At 37.8% G+C, this 25,511-nt stretch overlaps 1 protein-coding gene across 2 annotated transcripts in view; it reads left to right on the forward strand.

Annotated features, from left to right (window-relative positions):
- The window catches only part of LOC122800750 (protein tilB homolog), a 517,374-nt gene that overhangs the window by 301,394 nt on the left and 190,469 nt on the right, over nucleotides 1-25,511 (forward strand). For both annotated transcript variants that reach the window (XM_044070000.1, XM_044069999.1), the window contains exon 4: nucleotides 767-885. In XM_044070000.1, the coding sequence (XP_043925935.1) occupies nucleotides 767-885 (119 nt within the window). The remainder of the gene's footprint in view (nucleotides 1-766; nucleotides 886-25,511) is intronic.

Genomic DNA, 25,511 nt, shown 5'->3' on the forward strand with positions numbered 1-25,511 from the left:
GAAATGTACTCTGTTTTCATTTGCTTATATGACACAATGTGTCTAAACAGAGGATCAATCCCATTTTATGGGTTTTCATTCTTCCATTGATCCAAAGATGGCCAAACAGTGTATGCGTTGATGGTGTGGAATGTTGATACAGGTAAGTGGGGTTGGGGGGGGTGAGACTGTGTGTGTGTATGTGAAGTTAGGGTTAGGGTCAGGGGTGAGTGAAGGATGGTTTTTATTTGTTTGTGTGAAAGTTTGTATATTTTAGGGTAAGGGTAATGATTAGGTTAGTGGATAGATGTATTATTGTTTGTGTGTGTTTGTGAATGTTTGTTTGAGTCTGTCTTGTGTAGTGGCATTGTTATAGGAAGTTTTTAATGATGTTAAGGTGTAGGTTAGGGTTGGAAGAAGGGGAAGTGTTAAGGTTAGGGTTTAGCACTCATTACTAAGGTGGTTTGGGAGGGGGGCGGAGCCCCTCACCTTCTTTAGTAATACCCTAACCCTGCTTTCATTTTCTTACTTTTTTAGTTTCAACTTATTATTCAGTCAGTATTGTATGAATTTGCACAAACATCATTTAATGTAAATTATTTAACTGGAATGTATGTATACTTGTCATGCTTTGCACTTCTGAATTATGTGTAATTATGTTTTCTTAATATTCCGAGTATTTTCCATTTACAGATTGCTTGTATTCTCCACATTTTTCAGGATGACAAATGATTTTATAAAATTATGGCATGATATTTGCAAAATTTTAATGTACCTGTTTTCATAGCTCCTTCAGATGAACAACTCTTTCTTAGAGGAGAAGAATGTGGTCATTTAATGAGAAAGAGGAAAACAGAGAAGGAAGATGTGAAGAACAGATTGCAAGAAAACTGGGAAAATTCTTTGGTAAGGTAGAGTACAGGGCAGTGCAGTACACTAACTGGAACATTATTGATATTTTCATTTTAATATCATCTGCTAGAAAACATTAATAAAACATTATCTCCTTAACTCTTTTGTGTTGAATTGGTCACTTATACTTCCCTTCTTAAGCTTTTTGGCTTTTTTCCTGAACATTTCTTAAAGGGTCACAGATGTCATCCAAGTTTCTTTGGCCTTAAACCACATGTGATAATGACTTAGTCTGTAGATAATGATGATATCATTTGTATTTTCACAGTCGATGTGTCTTTCTTCTCACATATAAGAAGTAGACATTTTATTCTACTATCTTTACCAGAACTCTTTTATGAATATATAAGTTCTCTCCTATGTGACTTCTTAAGCATTTCTTTTTCAGACTTGTAATTGGCTTTGGAATGTGAAAGGTTATGTTTGAAGTTGATCATGGTAATCAAGATAGTGTCCAGTTCAAAGAATGCATTGAAAGCTATTTGTTTTCCTTTCCAGCTGCCACTGAGTTCAGACTCCTTGATTGTTCCATGTGTTTTGCATTCTCAGTTCATTTGCTTGGCAGTGCTATCCCATTGTGCCCTTTCACTGAGTTCTCCATCACAGAGGAAGCGTGTAGGTTTACCAGGACCTTGGTTCAATGTCTGATTGAGCAGAGGAAAAAAACAAGTCAGGCCATTATACTGAAGCTAGCTGAAGTGTTTTTTTACAACCTAGCTTCCCCATATATACTGCACAAGACTTCAAGGAATCCCCATCTTTAAAGGTAATATAACCCCCTCCAGCCCAGCCCGATAACTTATAAGGGGGTGCCTTCTGTATGGCCTCCAATCTCCTGTCTCAATTAAAGGCACACCACTGCCTTGCACTACAGTTCAATGCAGTTTAATACTCGCAGCATAAATATTCTCAATAGCGTACGGTTTAAATCTAGGAAATGCCCTTGTCTAATGAATCTAGTGTAAAAATACAATCCTGCTAGGCGGCTGAGATGACTAAACCAAAATTAGATTTTAACCTTCATCTCAACAAATAGCTGTGTAGACTCACTGTTCTCAGTAGCTTTGGCAAACACTGGAATTCAATCTCAGCAAACCTTAGAACTTAATCAAAATCTAAAAAATGTTTGGTCCTGTTCTTATATAAAATGATAAAGCAGCTCTGCTAATCATATCTGCAGATACACTCTTGTCTCATTTTGAAACGAGTATTCTTATAGTATGATTTAGTTCTGCAGAGGTTGATATCACACGTTGCAGCCTTTTGTATCACCTTTTGTATACTTCTCATCCTCTATCCTTTATCTATTTCTTCAATCCTGCTGTCTGCCAACTAATGCAATCTTATTAACTACTGTATTTACCCTTTTGTTCGTACCCCTCATCTTCATTATTCACTGTCCTCTACTTTTTACTTTATTCTACTGTCCAGTGTACTCCTTGTGTCCATACAGTTCCAATTTCATTCTCTTCTCTACAATCCCTCAGTATAAATGCACTACTTGTATACAATGCAAATAAGTATCATTTCCTTTAAAAGGTGTAAATGATGTATACATGAACTGTATGAACATTTTACTTTCCATTTGTTTACATAGCTGTTTTCCCACTACATAACTCTTTCATGTTTGAATGTTTCTCAACGAGTTGTATTACACTGGTTGTATCTGGAGCTTTTCTTAGGTTCATAGAAGATTCATAGGAGATTAGGCTAACAGCTAAAGAGCCCTTGTAAGCCTAGCCAGTGTAACTCGATTTTACCCAATATGTGGCCCCTAGGGGCAAGAAGATGGCACAAGTTTGTGTATATGCCTTGATAATTTCACAGATTTTTCCTGTCCATAAGGACATAGGTGCTACCCCAGGTGTGAATTTGTGATTCTTCAACAGTTGATCCAAATTGCATTTGAAGAGGGCTAGGGAAGGGCTCTGTTTAATGTGAATAGGAAGCTTGTTCCAAAGAAGGGCTAATCTTTGTGACACATATCAGTCTGTCTTGAGTCGGTGACTAGGTTTAGATCCCTAGATCAGGTGATACTTATGCTGCTTGTCATGAGGATGTGTAGCAGCTCCATCAGGACCATCAGGACTGGATTTGTGAGTGCCTTGTATGTTAGGGATAGGTCACCACTTAATAGTTGGTAGGATACAGAGTAGGGATAGAGATTTTAGTCTATCCGAATAGGACATGTTGTTAACACCCTGTATTTTCTTTGTGAGGAACCTCTGTGGTTGGTCCAGCTGTTGTAAATGCCTAATCAAGTACATGCCAAATGGTGCATTGTACTTGATTATTGGTCTAATGAGGGCTGCGTACAGTGGGAATATAACTTCCTTGGATCTGGATGCCATACCTTTACTTATAAGGTGTGCCACATAAAATGATTTCCTCATCACAGTGGACACAGCAGTCAAAGTTTAGGCTACTATCTGTCTACCTAGATATCTGACCTCTGACTCTGCTTTTAGGGATGTACTATTAATGCTGTAATTTGCAGGGGACTTTGGCTTCCCAAAGGGTATGGTAATCCAGTTTTCACATTTAGTTTTAGACCATGGCTGTGCCACCAATCATTTTGGTTTAATGTGAAAAGTATGAAAGGATTATGTTTGTGTGATTGACTGACTGAAAAGTAACATGAGAAACTGTCATGCCGATTATTCAAAATGTAATGTTCGGAAGTCAAAACTCGAGATTCACCATTTTCTGTACAGTTCATCATCTGCAAAAAAGCTATTGATAAAGAATACACGGTCTTACTGTTTTGCTGGGGGGCAAGCCCCCCTGCACCCCCCCCCCCCACACCGCCTGCTAATTATATATTCTAACTCCCAGATTATGCTACAGTGAGGAAAAGGGTAATTTTCCTAATCCCCACTGTAGTGCATGCCAGTTTGTAAAAAGCAATGCTCAAAACCACAAATGCAAGCTGCATCTCGACGTTCTGGAGGCGAAGTAATTTCAGGTTGGGATTTTCACGGTAACTTAACTTTAAGACTTTTGATAGTAAACCATCATTTGTCTGATATAGACCCACCTGAAGGATATCTACATTGCTGGAGGATTTGATGATTTTCCCTAGCTTGCAGTCATTGGTAAATTTTGTCATCCAGTGGCCTTCCACATTTGCCTTGACTTCAGAGAAGTATATTCTGAACAGGAGTCATCCCATCACTGAGCCTTATGGCATACCACTAGTAACAGGCCTGTTGCTGGATCTGGGTTCACCCACTTTAACCACGTGTCCTATCCATGAACCAGTTGGCTAGTCATCTGCTGACATAAGGATTTATGCCCAGTTTTGTGAGTTTATTTATAATACATGAGTGTGGGATTCTATTGAAGTCCTTGGCCAAATCAAGGTAGACAGTGTGCACTCTTTTACGCTCATTCATAGACTAGTGGCTTTTTCAAAAATATCCACCAGATTTAGTAGGCAAGACCTGCCCTTGACAAAGACAAATTGGGTTGAGTCCAGTGTTTTGAGGTTTCCTATGTCAATATTTATCAGGTCCTTGATAATTCTTTCCATGGACTCCCTGATTTGATTTGTTTACAAATCAAAATAAATAACTAATAACTACCTAACGTTCGTTACCAAGAGCATAAATCCATATTTTTCCAAAGAGAAAGAGGACCAAGAATATTCTCATAATTTCTCCCTCTCCACATCAGCTCCTGTGGCATCTGAGCCATTAATTAAATCCGGATCATCCTAATTATACTTGGGGCTCCATCTCTGTACACCACATAGGTGTTTTTTAAAGCTAGACTTTTATTTCAGAAAGTAGAGTAAAGCCTTAAGTTCTCTTAATCTAGTTATAGGTTTTGTATTTTACTCTTTGTAGAAAACTTTAGCTTCTTTCATACATTGTATTGTTCATTGAGTTGTTTTGGAATTTTTCTTGATGCAGAACATTCATAATGTTGGATTTCCTGTGCATGGATTTTGATTTGTTTTTTTTTTTAATTTTTATTTCATATATGTTAAACTTGTAAGTACACTTGGACACTTGAGTTCTTCTTCAGGGGTGACTTGGAAGCACTATCTGGTCAAATGACTTGCTCATACTCACACAGTGGGCAAATGGAGCTGCAAGTGCTCAAACCCTGTGCCACTGAGTACAGGAATCATCCCAGCATAGGGCCTTAATCCCATAAACTACCAGATACTGTAAAATTCTTTGAAGTGTGTTTAAAATGTGTTTTGCTATTTAGAGACAATTTGTGTAATTAAAATTTTCTTTTGACCTTTTGTGGTGTGGATATATTTTTGAGGATTTGTGTTATTAAAGCCACACAGCCCTTTATCAGAAATGCAGTTCGATCAAAAAGAATAAGAAAACAGCTAATACAATGTTTTTTGTTGAGTGTGAGCCATACTGCTCACCTATATTGCGGCCTGGCTCCTACACCCAACTCCATGGATATACAGCCATGGAAAGGGGGCAAAGATCCGCTAAATAGAATGTCCATCCCACTACATTGCACAAGCAGCAAGACTGTAACTCCGCTAATATATAACTGCAATAGTGGCAGTTAAGTGAATAAAAAAAAATGAAACAACAAAGTAGAGTTGTGCACATAAATGTACCATAACAATAGATGTTTGAATGATTATTGCTGCAGCAGCCTAACTATATGGGTTATATCCTGAATAGGATACAACAGGTATCCAGCTTTCAAACCTTCAGGGTACCTTCTATGCACCCAAGCCATTAGTCAGATCGAGTTGAGCTGATTAAAAAGACAGGTTTGGGTGCCAAGCTCTTCATAGCTTTCCTGTCAGTGAAGAGAGTGCTCCAGTAAGATCGATGGTCGGCTTGTGCTGTACCTTTGCTGAACAGATAAGTTCCCTTTGGGGAAAAAAAACTTTTGCATATTATTTTTAATGTTTTAATTTACTTAACTGTGTGGGAAAGCACATTTTAAGCTAGGTAAATGTGTTTTTATTAACTGTCTTGTGATTTTGCTGTACTTTTAAACAGAAACTCAGTTTTGTGTTTGACAGTTTAAAAGTTGATTTAACCATTCTAAAAACAGTTTTTCCCTGTGGAGACACTGTGTTTTAATTACTTTTTGGGTCTGGTAAAATTGTGCTACAGTGATTTTTTACAGTGTTTTACTGGGAAAAATGATTTTATCCTACCTTTGAATTTTTAACTGCCTGTGCTGCTTAGTTTTCCTGGGAAAGAGGCATCATTTTCATCTTGACCATGGAACAAACTACTGGTCCCACTGTTGATCCTTCTTCCAGTCACAAAAAGTAAAAGTTAACTGAATAACCTTTGTCACCATGGCAGAGTAGCAGTTTGTCCGAGTCACAGGTGGGTAACTCTGCTATAGCCAAAGCTGGTTTCTCAGGCTCATCTTTTTTCCTGGCTCCCTCTGACGTTGATAGAATAAGAGCTACAGTAAAGCGTAAATTTGTATAAAATATCAAATGTAAAAAAAATAAACTCAGCAACATACTAAAGAACTTTAATAAAACAATAAATAGAGAGCTAAGCGAGTCTTTCCATACTTAAATGACTAGCTCATTACTACCCCAACCAGGTATGTACTAATAAGAGTGAGAGATCAGGTACTCCAGGCTTACTCTCATCAGGGGATAACCATAAATTACAACAAGTCATAGTTAAAACTATCTCAGACACTGGAATTCATAGGAACAGTGTTCAACATGGTATCAGTGACAGCTTCTCTCCCTCTCTCAAGAGTGCAAACTATTTCACAAATCTCTGACTGTACATATTGTGATTATTTTACAAATTGAAACTCAAATAAAAGAGTGCAAACTATCAGATTCCATGTCAGGACAATAGTTCACAGTGCCAAAATTTCAGCCCGGTTGATTCTTTAAACTTTGGGTTCAGTGTCAGCGGGCATAACTTCAGTTCCTCTCGCAAAATTTCATATGAGAATTCTTTAGTGGATGCTAACAACACAATGGTCAAGTCTTTATCAATGCATGTCAGCCCAAATAAGAATAACTCAGGCATGCAAGAGATACCTTTGGTGGTGGCTTCGATCAGATCAAGTTCTATGAGGCCATCCTTTTACTCTCGCTCAGCCGAAGGCTGTAGTGAACACGGATGCTTCCCAGATAAGATGTTTGGTGGGTACTTCCTGGGGAAGACAGTTTAAGGCACTTGGTCCCCCAAAGAGGCCAATATATATACCAATGTCCTGGAAATGAGAGCAGTGCTCTTCATTACAGGCATTCCAAGAGACTCTCCCTTTCTGGATAGTTGTGATTCAGACAGATAACATGTCAGTAGTTTAGTATATCAACAAATAAGGGAGAACCGGGTCTTACCCCTTGTGTCGAGAAGCCCTCAGTGTGACAATGGGAGATCTCTTCCAACTTCAATCTGATAGCAATGCACATTCCAGGGAGGTCCAGCTTGATAGTAGATAAATTGTGCAGGTCCATTATATTATCTCATGAATGGTCTATCAACATAAAAATGGCAGAAATGATTTTCCATCAATGGGGCCAGCCTTGCTACAGTCATTTTGCTTCTTCCCTAAACAACAAGTGCAGCAACTTCTTTACCCTGATACCCCCACTGGGGGAATCACCCAGGGATGGACTACTCCATGATTGGCTCTGGTTTCCTCTATGCCTACCCCCAACTCCCCTAATACCCAAATTTCTGCAGAAAGCTGCCCGGCTGAAGAGCAGAGACATCCTTATTGCACCTTACTGGCCTCAGCACATTTCGTTCCCCTTCCTTTGGCCTTATCTCCTTTGCTCACCTTGGATTCTAGATCCAATTCCAGACCTTCTGTCTCACCCGAGAGGCATGACCCATCTGGATATCTCAACTCTCAAGCTAACAGCATGGTTTCTCCAATTCCTATAATAGCCAGACAACCAATGCTCTCTTCCCCAGTCCATCATATACTTTTTTCTTCCCATAAGGCTTTTACAAGGAAACCTTACAGAAGCAAATGGAAAAGGTTTGTTTTTGGGTGTATCAGAATCGGATTGACCCCTTCTCAACTCCTATACAAAGTGTTCCTGAATTTTTGGCAATGATTTTTAATGAGGGAGCTGACTCCTCAACAAATAGAGTTCAGTTAACAGCAAGCTTTAATTTTAATATTGGATTTGAGAATTCTTCCTTGGCTTTATCTAAGCTTTGTAAGGCTTTTTTGAGAGGCACTCTCCTGTTGAAACCTCCCTATAAAGTTTCTACTTCACCACGGATTTAGATTTGGTACTGCAGGCCTTAATTCATTCCATGATTGAACCAGCAGCAAAATGTGATCTTAAATTCCTCACCTGGAAAACTATTTCTAGTTGCCATTACCCCTGCTAGAAGAATTTCAGAACTCCAAACATTGTCATCTGAACCTCCCTACTTGATTTTTCATAGAGATAGAATAACATTACATAGCAACCCTTGTTTCCTTCCTAAGGTGCCGTCAGAATACAATATCAACCAGTCCATTTATCTGCCGGTCTTCTTTCCTAAATTTGCAAACAAAGGTGAATATATTTTGCATTCATTGGATGTCGCAGACAATTGTGCTTTTATTTATTTAGAACAAAAGAAATTAGGAAGACAGATCAATTTTTTGTGTCCATTGCAGATTCTAAATTGGGCATATCAGTTGCAAAGGTAACTTTTGCCAGATGGCTGATGGACTGCATATCATTTGTCTACAACAAATTGGGTTAATCCTTACCAAAACCTTGAAGACCCTATTGAGCTAGGTCCACGGCAGCTTCTTCAGTGTTTCTGTCTAGGGCTTCCATGGATGACATATGTGACGCTGCAACATGGGCCAGTCCTCATACCTTTTATGATGACCCACCACTGGACCAGTAATCAAGGACCATCAGCCCTCGCCACTGACACCAGTGGAGGACGTACACTAGTAGGATGACAAGGTAAACACACACAGTATTACCAGCTGTAGCTCTGTGCATCAAGTGCAATTTCCCTTAAGAGCACACAGAGACCACAGTTAGTCCGAGGATGGTTTCTCCCTCCTTCTCCAGATCCCCAGTAAGACTCCCCACTGGCACAGCTACAGAGCTGAGATCTCAGCTGAATGGTCAAGCAAAGACCTCCAGCACTCGCTCTGCCCAACCAGTGCTTCGTGTCCCTGCCCAAGTAGTTGACACGCACATTCTGAGGTTTGACATACACACAGACCTGGGAAAGGCTGGCACAGGTTTACTAGCTATGTCACCTTTTTCCCAGACTATAAGGTAGTTAGGACTGCCATCAGCCAGCTCCTTATCAGCTACTTTAAGGCCCTTAACAAAAGATGTCCAATCTTACTGTGTAATGTTACTATTAACACAAATGGTAGTTTGACTAAGAACAAGGCTATTAGGAGTGGTCTACACAGTGTTACAAAATAAATATGCAAAGACTCTCAAAGCACACATATGTCTTACAAAGATCATACACAATGAAAGGTTTAAATATATTTTTAAAAATAAATAAAAGAGCAAGACAATACTGAATATATATTTACAGTGACATCAGAGTTCAAAATCACAGGAAATATTTAAAACAACATTGCAGGACAGGCTCAAATAAATAAAGAAAAATATCTAAATTAAGGTTTGCTATATTCATGACTATAACTAACAGAATTATACTGTTCCCCAGTAACATCATCAGAGCAAGGCAGATGTGGTGAATGGATCTTCTAGTTGTTGTCAGGTCAAAAACAGAATACAGAATGCTGTGTCTCTTTAAGAGACCTCACAAATTAATATCTCAAATATTACTGCTGGGCTAGCTTGCAGAATGACGTCATTTCTTGTCGTCTTACTTCTAGTCCCCAGGCCCAAAACAACCACTGATGGCAGCTGGTAGCATTTAGCATCTACCTGTAAAAATGCATAGACAAGGGCTTTTCATCAGATCTTTGGCAGGTGCGGGAAGTCAGAAAACAATAAAACACTTCCAAGACAATACAGGAAGTTCCCTAGAGCATACATTGTGTCTCCTTGCTGCACTGAAACTGAAAGATATCATCTTTTATTGTGTAGCTTATAAAGAAATTTAATTTTAGCTATTTTTCTGAGGTTTTGCTGGACTGAAGTTAAACTCCTGTGTTCCAGTTTCCACTGTTAAAAATTTGCATTTAAACAGTTACAGTAGTGTATGTACATTTCTGTCTTTTCCAGTAGGGCACACTGTGGATACATTTCAAGCACTTTGCAAAAACCTTTTCAACACACACATCTATACCAGCAGTTTGATATAAATATATATATATATATATATATATATATATATATATATATATATATACACACACACACACATGGCATATAGTTCTAATACATTTGTAACACAAGTATCTTATATGAATCATGTTGATATGCACAAATGACATAGTAGAATTATTTACAAAATTTCAGGTAGTTGGGCTGTCGGTATCTCCCTTCTTCACAGTTTTTATTACTCATTGCAAACTGGATCTGATCTTGAGGTGAAGGGTAGCTTGTGGCTCAGCTGTGATCAGGAATATGCTTCCTTAGAGTCCACATGGAAATTTAGGTAGCTGAGGACTCTGTCCCAACAGTTGAGGATAGAGTGGAAATTGACATCACATAAAAAAGTTATGTACTTACCATAACGTTCCATCTGTGTTATCAGTTTTTATTCTTCCTCAACTTCCCGCTCACCAACCCCCAACCATTTTCACAGCTGTTTTCTGGAAGAATGAGTGCTTATAAGGAACACCACTGTCCCTCATGTTGAGCTCCAGGTATGGTTTCGTCTGTCAGGAATATTATATTAGTACTTCCCACTTTAGGTAAACAAGCAAATGTGATTTGGGGTATGTTAGGGGTAGGTGCATTATGGATAAGGGGAGGAGCTTGAGAACTTTTTGTTGGCTATGAGGTAAAGTAACGGCTGAGTTGGATCCGAGGGTCAGATCTTAGCCCAACAGATCTAACAGTTGAGGAAGAATGAAAATGGACAGCACAGATAGTACGTTATTGTAAGTACATAACTTTTTTTTTTTTTTTTTTACCAGCATTTGCTGTTTGCTTTACCTGGGAAAGAGGCACCAGTTTTGTCATGACCTTGGAACAGTCTGTTTTACCCTGGAGCCCTCAAGTGTAGTACCTAGAGTCAGTATGGATCAGGGGATAGCCATGTCTGTTGAAGCTATTGGAGTCTCTCAGTGGGCAAGAGAAATACACTCTTCTCTGTCTTGTGAGAGGGAACGGGGAAGACTTCTGTGTTTTGTCAGAATGTTGTGCCCATACCTGGGGAAGCTGCTGCTGCCATTAATAACATTATTGATCCCAGTTTTCCTGTCAAAAAGAAACAGAAATCTATGCATGTATCTACTCCTCCTCAAATTTCCTTAGACAGGAGTAGTTTACTGGGTCTGGCTAATGGTATAATTTAGGCTATTAAACCTCCTTGTAAGGTAGTGTCTGGTAAGAGAAAGAGGGATACCTCCTTTCCTGAAGAGATTCAAGATTCTGAATCTGGACAGGAGGATGCAGGGACAGATGCAGGGTTTTCTCCTCAGATTAAAACAAAAAATAACACGAAACTAGTAAGGAGTAAAAAGTAAGACGCTGACTGAATATAACGGACCAACAACATTTATTTCAGACAAATAAACTGAGCGCTTTCACCCACTTACAACATGGGTTTCTTCAGAGTTAAATAAGAAACAGAGCCGCTACTTTATATAAAGGACAGATAAACAATAAAAAACAATCACCTTTCAGTACAGTTAAGCAATTTTTCAATTTTTCAATTTAAAGGATCAGTCAAGCAGTTTGCCATCAGTGAAATAAATAGGATATAGCTACTTATATAAATACAAATATATATATATATATATATATATATATATATATATATATATATATATATGCATATACTAAAAGTATAAATATATTATGTAATATAATAAGTATTTGAATATAAATATAAAATTAATTACCTATAAAAATGCTATTACTAAATAAATTAAACACTAAAAAATATATATATATATATATATAATAAGAAGCCAGGCAGGTGATGAACCAATTTTAACAATAGATATATATTGTAAATCCATAAAAAAGGTAATAAAATATATGAAATCTATATAATATATGATTTCATTTTTAAATAACTTGAAATTGATGCATGTTCATTTAATCCTGGTTGTGTACAGGCGTTCAGCCTAAGCTGCCATAAACATTCTTTAGTCTCAAGCAATGTGTTCAAATCACCTTCATTATTACCACTAATATCTGGTACCCTGTCAATAGCAAAGAATAAAAATCTCTTAAACTCTTTACATTTTGTACTATGTATATATAGAGAATTGATGGTTTTCTTGTTTTTGATGTCCCTATTGTGTTCAGCTATTCTATCCCTCAGTTTCCTTTTAGTTTTCCCTATATAAAATGAAGGACATGAGAGACATGTAGCTAAATATACAACTAATTTTGTGTTACAGTTAACATGTCCTGGGCATCTTAAGGTCCTATTGTACCCATGTATTGTAACATACGGCCCATCATTAATGAATCTGCAACATCTACAAAAACCACATTTTCTCATCATAGAATTTTTAAATAGAGTTTGACTTTCAAAATAATTTTTTAAATTTTTTCCTTTACTAAAGACTACCGAAGGCGTATTACCTATGTACTGTAAAATATCAGTTTGATTAATAAAGACTTTCTCAAAACATTCCCTAATAATATTCGTAAAATCATTAATATTATTATTATAAGGTACTATAAAAGCTCCTGATTTCCCACCTTTGCAATCTTTCTGTTCCTTTTTATTCAGGGTACCATATAATAATATTGGTTTGAAAACATCTTTCCTTTTGTTACTTAATTCATCCCTAATATTTTCTACTAAATCTTTTGGGTACCCTCTTTCCAAGAACATATTCTCCAACTTTGTTATCTCACTACAAAATTCAATATCATCACTTATTATTCTCGATAGCCTCACCATTTGCCCTTTTACTAGGTTCCGTTTTTGAAAATAAGGATGACAGCTATCAAAATGCAAATAGGAGTTTGAAAAAGTTTTCTTACGATAAATTGTGGAATCTAATTTATTGTCCACTTTATAAAGTTTTATATCCAGAAATTCACAACTATCATACTTCGTATTATATGTGAATCTCAAAAAAGTAGTACTGCCTTCTAAGTATTCTATAAATTTGTTAAGTTCCTCTCTACTTCCCATCCAAAATATAAGTATATCATCTAGGAACCTTAAATACAAATCTATTTTTTGCCAATAGCTACTTCCAAATATATTATTCTTCTCCCACATTGCTAGAACCAAATTTGCATATGTGGGGGCACATCTAGCCCCCATTGCTACACCTGCACATTGTTGATAATATTCCCCTTCATGTTGAAAAAAGTTATTTTTAGCACCAATTCCATCAAATCAACTAGTAATTTCCTCTTTACTGTGTGCAGATTTCCGAAAACCTCTAGACTATTCTCAAACAATTGCAAGCCTTCTACCATAGGAATCACTGAAAATAAACTAATAATATCGATTGTTACTAAATAAATCTCCTTTAAATTCTCATTTCTATAATTATGAAGCAATTCTAGACAATGTCACGAATCCTTTAAAATGTGTTTGATACTTGCTAAAGTCTCCTTACAATTTACATCTACAAAGTGCGCAATTGCTTCCATTTTGGACTGCTTAGCTGAGACAATTGGTCTAAAAGGGGGATTAGAGGTGTTTTTATGTATTTTGGGTATTCCAAAAATCGATGGTGTCAAAGGATATCGTACTGAAAGATATTCAAACTCCGCTTTATTAATAATTCCTTCCAAGAGTAAGTCATATAATTGCCAGTCAACTTTTGTATACGCCTTTGTTAAGTCATATCTTGCTACTCTTTTGTAAGTAGTCTCATCACTAAGCATTGTACTCATCTTATGGTTGTAATCCAATTTGTTCATTATGACTACCCCTCCCCCCTTATCTGATTTCATAATTCTCAGTTTATCCGAGGCACTCAACTCATTTAAACAAAACCTTTCTGCTTCAGTTAAATTGTCATTAGAGGCATTGTAATCCTTCCATGCCTTTCTTAACTGCACCTCACAGAACATTTCAAACAAATGTACTATCGGATTGCTAGGTGGAATAAAAGTGCTTGACCTTTTCAAAGTAATATTTTTTGTATCAACTTCAATCTCCATTTCAAATTTTCTCTTGAAAAACATTTTTTAATTTAAACTTCTTGTATACATCCTTAAATTTATCAATATTTTGCCAATGTCCACTTGGTAATTAGGAATAAATTTAAAACCTTTTCTACAAAGTGATAGGTAGTTATCATCTAAACATTTGTCTGTATAATTATACATCGAAAAACCACCTTCTGTGATGATATCACAGCCACTCAAAAAAGGTTCATCTGATTCATTAATCATGCTTTCACATACCTGGCCTAAATTCTGTTTTAAACACGACAATTCTTGTTCTTTAAATGTAGTTTGAAAAAAATGCTCATGCTTGACTGATCCTTTAAATTGAAAAATTGTAAAATTGCTTAACTGTACTGAAAGGTGATTGGTTTTTATTGTTTATCTGTCCTTTATATAAAGTAGCTGCTCTGTTTCTTATTTAACTCTGAAGAAACCCATGTTGTAAGTGGTGAAAGCGCTCAGTTTATTTGTCTGAAATAAATGTTGTTGGTCCGTTATATTCAGTCAGCGTCTTACTTTTTCTCCTCAGATATCTGATTCTGATTTGAGGACAGCTCAGTTTTTGAGTCTCCCTGTTGGTGGTTCTCTTTCTCTGAGATTATTTCTAGTCTGTACCATTGTTTTCAGTGGAGGAACACTTCAGATTTCTAAGTCCCTAAGGAAATACTATGAGTTGTTACAGGAGAAATTTCTAGAGTCTGCACCTGTTTTTCCAGTTCTCTCAGCCTTGGAGTATAAGTGTGTTACTGCCTTCACTTTTCCTGACAGTCAGCCAGCTGCCCTTAAAAAGGCAGACAGGATATATAAAGTTCCTTGATCTTTTAAGTTTTTATACAGTCTGCCCAAACCTGATCCAGCAGTTATAACTTTAGTTAGTCCTTCAGCTGCTAAACACTTAGTTAATTCCAGTCCTACTCTCTATGATAATGATGGGAAGATTATTAACAGTTATGGGGAAAAAGTGTATGTTTCTGCAACTTTGATTTTCAGAATTTTGAATTGTCAGGCTCATACGATAAGGTTTGTTTTTATTAAGTGTGAAAGTATGTGGAATGTTTTATCTGCACTTTCTTCTTTTGAGGAAAAATCTACTTAAAATAATTTATTTGCTTCTATTGTTCAAGTCTATACTCATTGTTTGAAGTCTGTGTATGACTCTGTTGATGCATTTTCCAGGGTTATGGCCACTAATACTGTTCTGATGAGGTTTGCATGGCTGCATTCTCAGAATTTCCCAAACACTGTCTAAATAAGATGTTGAATTCTCATTTGGATAGATATTTAGTTTTGTTTGCTCCTTTGCTGCAGATATAATCAAAAAGTATAAAGAAAAGGGGTAAGCTGGTATAGGGATAAGATTTTTCAACCCTTCTTTTCCACGTTTTTCTGGGGATTCTCTTAACCTCTCATCCAGTTTTGGTAAGAAACAAAATAAACAGTCTCAACTAAATATAGGTAAACAGACATCTAAGAAGAAAGGGCAAGGATTTTCCAAAAAGAATTCTGAAATCTCCCAAAGCCAGACAGAGTACAATAAGCCAGAATGACTGTTTCAGTTAATTTGTTCCCCCTTCTTACGCCATTAGCTCCTTTTTTACTTCCAGCAAATCTGAATCTCCATTTTTCTCTGTGGCAACAGATAGTTTCAGACAAATGGGTTCTTAAGATCATTCATCAAGGTTACAGATGGTAGTGACAAGATGTTCCTCCTTTCGACGTAATTCCTTATCCGCAGACCACACACTTTTGTTTCGCCTCGTCTGTCTCATGGCATTTCAAGGAGTGATATAACGTTTCCCCCTTCCTAGGTGGGAGAGAGGTTTTATTCAAAGATGTTTTCAATACCAAAGAAAAAATATTTGGAGACCAGATTTATACCTTTCTTTTCTAAAACTGTTTGTGGAAGTCCCAAATTCAAAATTAAGTCTTTTTCAGAACATGTTACCTCTTTTTCTTTATTCAAGTTTCCTTGTAACATCAGATTTAAAACATCATTGTCATCACATTCTTATTCATCCAGACTTCAGGCATTTCTTAAGGCTCTGAGTGTCTAGATCACATTATCAGTTTTTGGCCTTACCCTTTGAAATAGTCACTGCAACAAGACTGTTCACAAAGTGTCTAGCTCTGGTTATAGCTCATTGCAGGCTACAGGGTGTCTTATCTTATCTTTGCAGAGTTTTTTTTTCAAACTGTCAGAAATCTCTGTCTGTGTCAGGTGAGAGATCTCTTACACATTATGGGATGGGATTCAAGAGAACATTCAAAAGACTTTTATGATGACTCCTCACAGGATTATGTTTCTGAGATGTCAGCTAGACACCTCAGTTCAAAGAGCTTTTCTTCCACAGGAAGAAAATACATCTACATCTAGAGCTATTTCTAGGGGTTTCCACTCAGACTTCAGTCACAATGAGTGGGTTACCTAAGGATTTTTGTCTCATGGCTTCCCTGATTCTCATGATACCCCTGGCAAGATTCCATGGGTTCCTGAAGTCTGTTTGATACCAACACTGACACCCCTTGTCTTTCAGACCCCAGTGCTGGGGTTTGTCATTAGGTAAATCACTTGGTGGGGATGACGGATATCCCTAAATTTAGGTCTCCTCTTCTCCTTTCCTGTTCCAAAGCAATTAGTCACCACAGATGCCTCAGACTTTGCTTGGGGAGTAGTTTTAGGATGTTTAGAAGTACAAGGTCTATCAGACACCAAGGACAGACATAAGTCCTAAATATAAAAGAGACTTTTGCCTTGATCAAGGCATTCACTTCTCTGAGTCACCTTTGGTTCCTGGGACCTCTTTAAGTTGTTACAGACAATACCACTCTGATGTGGTACATCAACAAGTGAAGGTGAACCAGATCATACAACCTTTGCAGACTGCCCATGTTAACTTAGAATATAGCTTCTACAGGCATCGTACATTCAATCCGAGCAGAATTGTGCAATAGTTAGGCTGAGCAGGACAAGGGCAAACCCTCACAAATGGAAACTAGATCAGGTCGTCTTCCAAGATTTGATCAATCTCTGGGGAGTTCCTCAAGCAGACCTCTTTGCCTCCACTCTGAACAATTGGCTGGCAAGATTCTGTTTCAGAACACCATCCAAGAAGGCCTGATAGACAGATGCCATCTCTTTTCCTTGGATAGGAATGTTCCACACTTTTCTCTAATATCCAGAGTATTTCTGAAGATTCGGAAGAAATCCCCCAAGGTCATTGTGGTCACTCCCTTCTGGTCCAGGCAACCGTAGTTCTCCCTTCTTTTGAAAATGGTAGGGAAATTACCACAAGCCTCCTCACATACTGAATCTACAAGAACAGGATGCATCTTGACATCAATCAACTTCAACAGACTACATTGATGATAGGATCTTAATTCCACAAATAGTAACTACAAAGCAAAGCTGTGTATAGGAGCTCAACAGAAACAGTTCTGGCAAACCTGGCGACACAAACCAGAACTCCAAACACCAAACAAAAAACTTTATTCAGTCAGCAAAGCTTTTGGGACAGCACCCTTTTTCAATGCTCATTTAAAGATTTTCTCATACCATTCTATAAAAGGAATTACATGATTACATAAACCAATCATTGTTCTGATTTTGTTCACTTTCATCTGCCTATATTTTTAGAAATGTATTACAAATCATTAATTAAAAACATTTTATAAAAATTATTCACAAAACTGTAGTCATTAAAATTATTATTATTATTACTAATATTAACACAGCCAGAATAAACATATTAACTTATTTAGCATCATGTGTTTCTTTTTCAGTATAGGTTGATGTGCTGTGTTTCTGTGGAATAAAGCGAACTGAAGTGTGCTGAGCCGTCCGTGGGTTTTTTTTCACAATTTTCTAAGTTTGCCCTGCTCAGGGTTTTATTGTTTTGCCTGAAAAGCTGCTTCGTTTTGTGGATTATAAATTTAAAGTGAATTAATTCAGAACAGTGATTGGTTTATGTGATCATGCGATTCCTTTTAAAGAATGGTATAAGACTGATTCTAAATGAACATTGAAAAAGGGTTATGTCCTGAAAACTTTGCTGATTGAATAACATTTTTTTCATTTGGTGTTGGAGTTCTGGTTTGTGTCATGGGGTTTTGATTCCCTTTAGGCACCTGTTTACTGAGTATATGCTCAGCTACTAATGGAGGCAAGAAAGCCTGCTACTAGAAAATCAAAACAAATGGAAAAGGTTTTCTAGTTGGTGCCAAGAACATAACCAGCACCCATTCAGGGCTAGTTGTTTTCTGGTTTTACAATATTTATGTGAGTTACTATTGTATAGCCTTTATTACTCATCTATCAAGTTTATTTTATTGGCTGTTTCAGCATGTATCCCTTTGGATCTTCCTCTTTCAAGGCATTCTCACGTCAGAATGTTTTTGAAGGGGATTTTGCATAAGAGGCCTCTAAGAAAAACAGTGGCTCTTCTTTAATTGTGTGTCTGAGAAGCTAATACTTGTTTTACTTTTACCAGCTAACCTGGCTGAATTGAGGTTCTTAACATGGAAAACAGTTTTACTGATTACTCTGACCTATGCAAGAAGGTTATCTGAGTTGCAAGCTCTTATGATGAGTCAATACTACCTCATTTTCTACATACCTAAAGTGGAATCTGAATTTACTTTAAGCCATACTATCCAAGTCCATATTTTCTTTCTTGATCATACAAATGAGAGAAAAGGGATGCATCGTACCTAGGATACCCACAAATAACTCAATTACTATCATGACAGAGCTAAATATTTCAGATCTTTGGAACAATTGTTCAGTTCTTGTGAAGGTAAGATGAAGGGACAACATGTGTCAAAGCAGACTTCCCAAATGGTTGTCTAAGGCTTTTAATTTTTGTTATACTTGCCATAACAAAACTATTTAGCTTGGGTCAAGGCCTGCTCTGCCAGGGCCTTGGCTTCATTTACATATTTTTGGAAAGGGTTGGATTCTAGAAATATTCTAGAAGCAGCAGCTCAGTCCTCTCTACATAGAAGCAAACAAACATACAAAATACATATACAAAGCAAACATACTTTTACTGACATAGCAAGATCAACTCAACAGAACCTCAGGGTTTTACTGTCCAATGCAAGGAGCATAAATAAAAAATGACACTCCCTCCAGGACATACTCGCACTTGAGAATATAGATATTTGTGTACTTAATGAGACATGGTTTAAAAAAGCAGAGAGTACCCTGGCAGTGCAAACTTTCAGTGCCTTCCAGACTTTTAGACTAGTAACTGTGCATACAAGGGCTAAAGGTAGAGGTGTATTGTTATACATCAACAACAAGCATACCTCAATGGTAGTCAACTAGGAGGGCATGCTTGAATTCCTCCATGTGCAGATCACCATAGACAAAATACCTTAACATATTGTAGCCAACTGTAGGTCACCCTTCACATCCCAAGAAGCTCACAATGCATACTTGGACCTACTGAAGACACTTACCAACCTACCACCCTACTCATGGAAGACTTTAATTACCCCTCTATACATTGGGAATACTACACAGCTGTCTCCTTTGATATCAAAATCAAGTCTGTAATCCCATTAAAACCAGTAACACTTAGGAACTATTCCAAGGTAAATTACCTGTTATTAAGTGATAGTTTATCAAAATTCAGTGCCCCTCCAAACCCCAAGAACACACCAGCCTGTGCGAAATGTATTTTATTTTTTATTTTATTTGTATTTATTTTACATTTATTGACCGGGATAGTCCAACTGGATTTACACAGTAAACTGGTTAACAGATTTTTACACATTCTAGACAGAGTTAGCCAGGCTTGATACATTGACATAGCCAGTTAAGTGACAAATGTTGTTCGAGTCTAGTTTTAAATTGACCTAAGGTGGAAAGTAAGGTAATATCAGCTGGAAGAGAGTTCCAGGATTTACTTACAGAGTTTGCAAAGAGAGAATCACCGGCTGTGTTATTAATTTTGTTAGTCTGAATTAGTAGTTTGTTAGAGGATCGAAGCGGTCTAGGATTGTTATAGGGGGTGATAATATTTTTAGGTGCAGGAGTATTGTCCAGATTATAGAGGATTTTATAGGCCATAATCAGTTGGTTATACTGGATTAGGCTGGGTAGTTCAAGCCAACCAAGCTGATTTAGACTGATGCAGTGATGTGTCCTAAAAGGCAGCCCAGTGGCAAACCTGGCAATGTGGTTGTAGCATATTGAGAGTTTGTTAAAGGCAGTCTTGTTCAAATTCGAGAGTAGAGGGGATGTATACAGAAGGGTTGAAAGAAGGTGAGAGCAAGCTATGGTAATTTTAGCTGGAGGGGTTAGGAAGGCTTTTATTCTGTAAAGTGACCCTAGTTTTTTATTGATGGTTTTGATAGTTTGGTTAACATGTAGGTCAAATTTTAGATTATTGTCTATGATGACACCTAATAGTTTTGTAGATGGGTCAGGGGAGATTATTGTGCCATCATTTGATTTTATGGTAAAGGTGAAAGTGGTAGACCTACGTGTTGGTGAAAATAACAGCATTTTAGTTGTTTTGGGATTTAGGATCAGACGATGTTCAGAAAGCCAGTTTTCTATTGTATTAAAGGTGGTCTGGGTAGCTGACCATAACTCTACTGGAGATGTGGCTGAGCAAATCAGAGTAGAGTCATCAGCATATTGGATACAGCTGACTTTTGGGATGACAGTATAAAGGTCGTTAATGAAGATGGAGAACAGCAAGGGCCCTAGTATAGAGCCTTGTGGTACTCCGAGGTGTTAGGTAGAAGGTTAGAGAGTTTGTTCTGCCAGAGGACAGCCTGCTGTCGACCATTCAGGTAGGATTGAAACCATTGGAGGGCTCCAGTATCTAGACAGAATGTTTGCAGGGTGTGGATTAAAAGTTGGTGATCAACCATATCGAATGCCTTGGAAAGAACCAAAAAGAGGGCTGAGGATATATAATTATTGTTGCGATTATGGTTTATGGTGTTAGTAAAGGCTAGGAGGGCTGAAGTAGTGCTGTGATGAGGACGGAAGCCATGCTGAGTGTCTGCCATAAGGCGATTTTGGATTAGGTGGTGCATGAGTTGTCTATGAATACATTTTTCCATAATCTTTGCAAGTGGAGAGAGTATAGCTATTGGCCTATAATTGGAGAATTCAGTAGAGCTGCCTCCTTTGTAAAGTGAGATTACATAGGATATTTTCCAGATGGTGGGAATTTTAGCTTCTACTATGGTTCGATTGATTAGTATTGAGACTGGGTAAGCAATAGCATCAGCTGATTTTTGTAGGTACTCGGCAGGGAGTTGATCAGCAGAAAGTGTAGTGGGTTTTAATTTTTTGATCAAGGTACGGATAAGTGAAGTGGCGACTGGTTGGAAGCTGAACGCAAGTAGGTTTCTAGGGGTGCTACTTTCAGGACCAGGTGAGCTAGGAGGTAGCTGGCTAGCTACGGCTTGAATTGTCTCAGTAAAGAATTGGTTAAAACTATCAGAAACATCTTCAGGGGTTTTATCAATAGTAGTAGCAGGGATTGGGGTTGAAGTTTGCCCAGGATGTTGTAGATTATTTAAACCTGCCCAAAACTTCTGAGGGTTATTTTGATTTACTGTCTGTAAATTACAGTAGTATTGTTTTTTGTCTTGTAAAATTGATTTTTTGGTATCGTTCCTGGATTGCCTGTATTTAATGTGATCTTGAGGGTCTTTAGAAGAACGCCATAAAGCCCATGCTTTGTTTCTAAGGGTAATTTTGAGTTTAGACTCGATAGAAAGCCATGGTGCAGTTTTTGCCTTGGTTCTCTTTGAGCGAACAGGTGCATGCAAATCAAGGATCTCAAGGAATTTGTTGTTAAAGTATGCTATTGCTTCCTCTAAGGGGAGGTGTTTTAGAATAGACCAATTACATGAGTTTAGTTCTTGTTGGAATTTGGCAGGGCCAAAGTTTTTATTGTTTCTAACCTTTCTGAGTAAGGGTTGTTGGGAATTAATGTTTTTTTTCTTAATTAGATATGTGAGAAGGTGATCGCTTAGGCCATTAAGGAGGGTACCAGAGGTGTACAGTTGGGGGTGACTGTTTGAGTACCCAGTCAAGTATACTTTCTTTTTGGTTGGGTTTGCCTATCCTGGTAGGGGTGGATATGATTTGTGTAAATGCATGCAGGTTAATATGGGTGGTTGGGGATTCTAAGGAACAGGTGCCCCAGTCTATGTTAAAGTCTCCAAGTAGTAGGGTTTCTTGGGGGTAGTGACATAACCAGTGCAGGATATCTTCAAATGTAGATATATTGTTACCTGGGGGAATGTACATACAGATGATATTAATGCATTTATTTTTATTAAGTTGCAATTTGGTGGCAAGAATCTCTGAGTTATTAATCTGAGGAGGTTGTATTACATCTATGGTGACATTCAACTCAGATTTGTAGAGTACAGTTACCCCACTCCCCTTCCTCGAAGCACGATCCAGCCTGTGTATGTTGGAATGCTGTCAGAAACTATGTACAACCATGTCAATAGTTGCAGCGAGGCTGCTTTACCTACCAGAAGTAAGCCCAGAAGTAGTCCCAGAAACAAATCACTGGTGACATCCCAAATTAAACAGGATATACAGCAAAAGGAAATAAAATATGGCAAAAATCAGAATGATAAAAACTCTCTCTCTCATCCAAGTAAACAGGCAACTAAGAGGGTTAATTAGGTCAAGAAAAGCCAACTTTGAGGTTAAGATATCCTCACAGGTGAAAGATAACCATAAAGCCTTCTACAGCTATGTCAGGAATCTCAAGGGCAGCACATAGCAATGCGCTGAACTAGTGGTTAATGGTGCTGCATTCAAAAAGACTAGTGATATAATGAACCTGTTAGAGGACAGATTCAGTTCCAACTTTACCCCCTCTCACCTCAACCACCCCCCCCCCCAATAATACCATCAAACATAATCTCTTCAAATATAACTAGTGAGCATTTACTGGCTGCACTCAGTAAAGTCAAGAGCACTGCTTCAATGGACCCTAATAACGTTCCAGGATGCCTCCTGAATAGTTTAAAATATGACTTATCAGGACCCCTGGAGTCATTATTTAACTATAATCTTAAAACAGGCTTTGTGTCACATAAATGGAGGACTGTGACAGTCATTCCCCTTCACAAAAGAGGACCTTCAACAGATCCTGGAAATTACAGACCCATGAGTCTTGTCTTGTTTGCAAAGCCGTGGAAGGATTTATCATGGAAATTATCAACAAGGACATAAGAGACCTCCAGACAATTAATCCATTCCAGTTTAGCTTTGTCAAAAGAAGATCATGCTTTCTGAATCTGTTGGACATCTTTGTAAACATTGCGAAGGCAATGAATGAGGGGAAAACTGTGCATACTGCCTACCTGTATCCTCACTCAGGAATTGTCAACAAACTTACAGAATTAGATATAAACCCCTCTACAATATGCTGGATAGCTAGCTGGCTCACTGACAGGGTCCAGGAGGTTAGAATCGGTGAGGCCACCTCCACAAAGAGGTAGATCTCCCAGGACCTGGTGCTAAGCCCACTCCTCTTTGGCATCTACTTCTTGGATGTCAAAGCCAATATCAGAAGCCTCTGGCTAATCGAGTTTGTAGATGATTGCAGTCATCAAATCCCCCCAAAGATGAGAACACCCTTCAGGAAGATCTAATACAGACAAACACAGTGCCAAAGCCATGGTTTAAAACTCAATACTAAGTAATGCATTATAGTACCTTTTGGGAGGTCTGTCACCCCCGGCTAACTATGTCATCAATAAAACACCCTTAAATGTTGATTCACTAGTCTGGGATCTGGAAACTCATGTATATAGTAATCTAGCCTTTGATCAAAATGTCCCAAGGTAGTAAGAAAAACCTTCTATGTTGCTCAACTTATAAGGAAGAGCATGGCATCTAGATCCAGAGAGGTCATCATACCACTGTACTTGGTCCTCATCAGGCCCATTATAGAGTATAATGTCTCTTTTGATATGTACCTGACTAGACACATGCAGCAACTGGAATTTCCACAAAGGTTCTTTACAAAAAGAATACAGGGAGTAAACGCAATGTTCTATGCTGATAGCCTCAAAACCCTGTGCCTCACTCTGTATCATACAGACTTCTATGATGTGATATTTGCTTGGCAAGGCATTCATGGACCCAGTTTTGATGAAGATTTTGAGCACCCATAAAACAAACAGCATCAGAACTACTAGATTAAAATACCTAAATTTTGCTTGCAACATGAGTAGGACATGTTAGAGAGACAGAAATATTTCTCAGAGAATTTCCTTTCTCTGGAACAGGTTATCCACATAAAGCAGAGTTCCTCCCTATCCCTATTTAAGCGCAACTTGGAACAGTGGGTAGGTAATCAGAAATTTGCTCATGTTATGGCTACTATGTCTTTGATGGACAGAAGCAATCAGTAAATCACTCCTATAAATCAAATCTGTTGATCACATTTGGATTGCACAGCTAGGCTTTTAAGGGCTGTAGCGGTCGTTAACTTAGTATACACCTATGAACCTAAAATTCCCTCTCTAGGTTTAGATCAGGCTTTGCTAGGATCATTCTGCAGGAATTTGTGGACTATTCTCCTACCTCCAAAAATTTGTAAACTGTGGTAATGTACATAGCTTAGGTTACTGCAGCAGTGATCAGTGTAAAAAACATAGTATAGTTGTGTAAGTAAAATTACAATGAGAATAGATGTTTTAATGATTAGTGCTGCAGTATCCTCTCCCTCCCTCCATCCCCCTTGTTTCTTAGGATGTTGTTTATACTGGGTGTGGTCATTTATTTTTTTTTTCTTCCCAGCATTGTCCTTTCTGGGCTTAGCCTCCCTCTCTTGTTGACTGGAAAGCTCTGAAGTGCTTGACACCCAAACTTGTCTTTAAGTCAGCTTAACTCAAGCTACCAGTTTGTGTGCATGGAAGGTGACCTGAAGCATTGGAAGCTGGTCAGCTGTTATATCCTTGGCAGGATATAACTCATATTGCTTAGGCTACTGCAGTAGCGATCATTTGAACATCTACAGTTATTGTAAGTTTACTTAAACAACTGTACTTTCTTACAGATTGTTATTCACTTTGATAGCCAGGACATATATTTGATGAAACAGTCTTTAGTACTTGGACATACTTCCGATTTTTGCATATCGTTACATATTGTGAGTAAAATCTTGTATAGTGTGCTGAAATGTTGGTGATATAGACCAGTGGTATAGTTGTTCGAATTATGTAGCACTTGAATTTCAGAAGAATTACAGTGACATAATTCATTGTATTTTCCTCTTTCTATGTGGTTATGTGACCATGGAGTTAGTACATTTTATTTGTAGGTATGTGGGGGCAGAGCCCCAATGTCGTGATGTAAGGTGGATCAAAGCCCTGCCGTGTAAAAGCTTGTTTTACTTTTTGTAATTGTAAATTTAGT

Source organism: Protopterus annectens, chromosome 4.part1 (genome assembly GCF_019279795.1).
Source record: "Protopterus annectens isolate FY-2018-M chromosome 4.part1, PAN1.0, whole genome shotgun sequence".
NCBI lineage: Eukaryota > Metazoa > Chordata > Ceratodontiformes > Protopteridae > Protopterus > Protopterus annectens.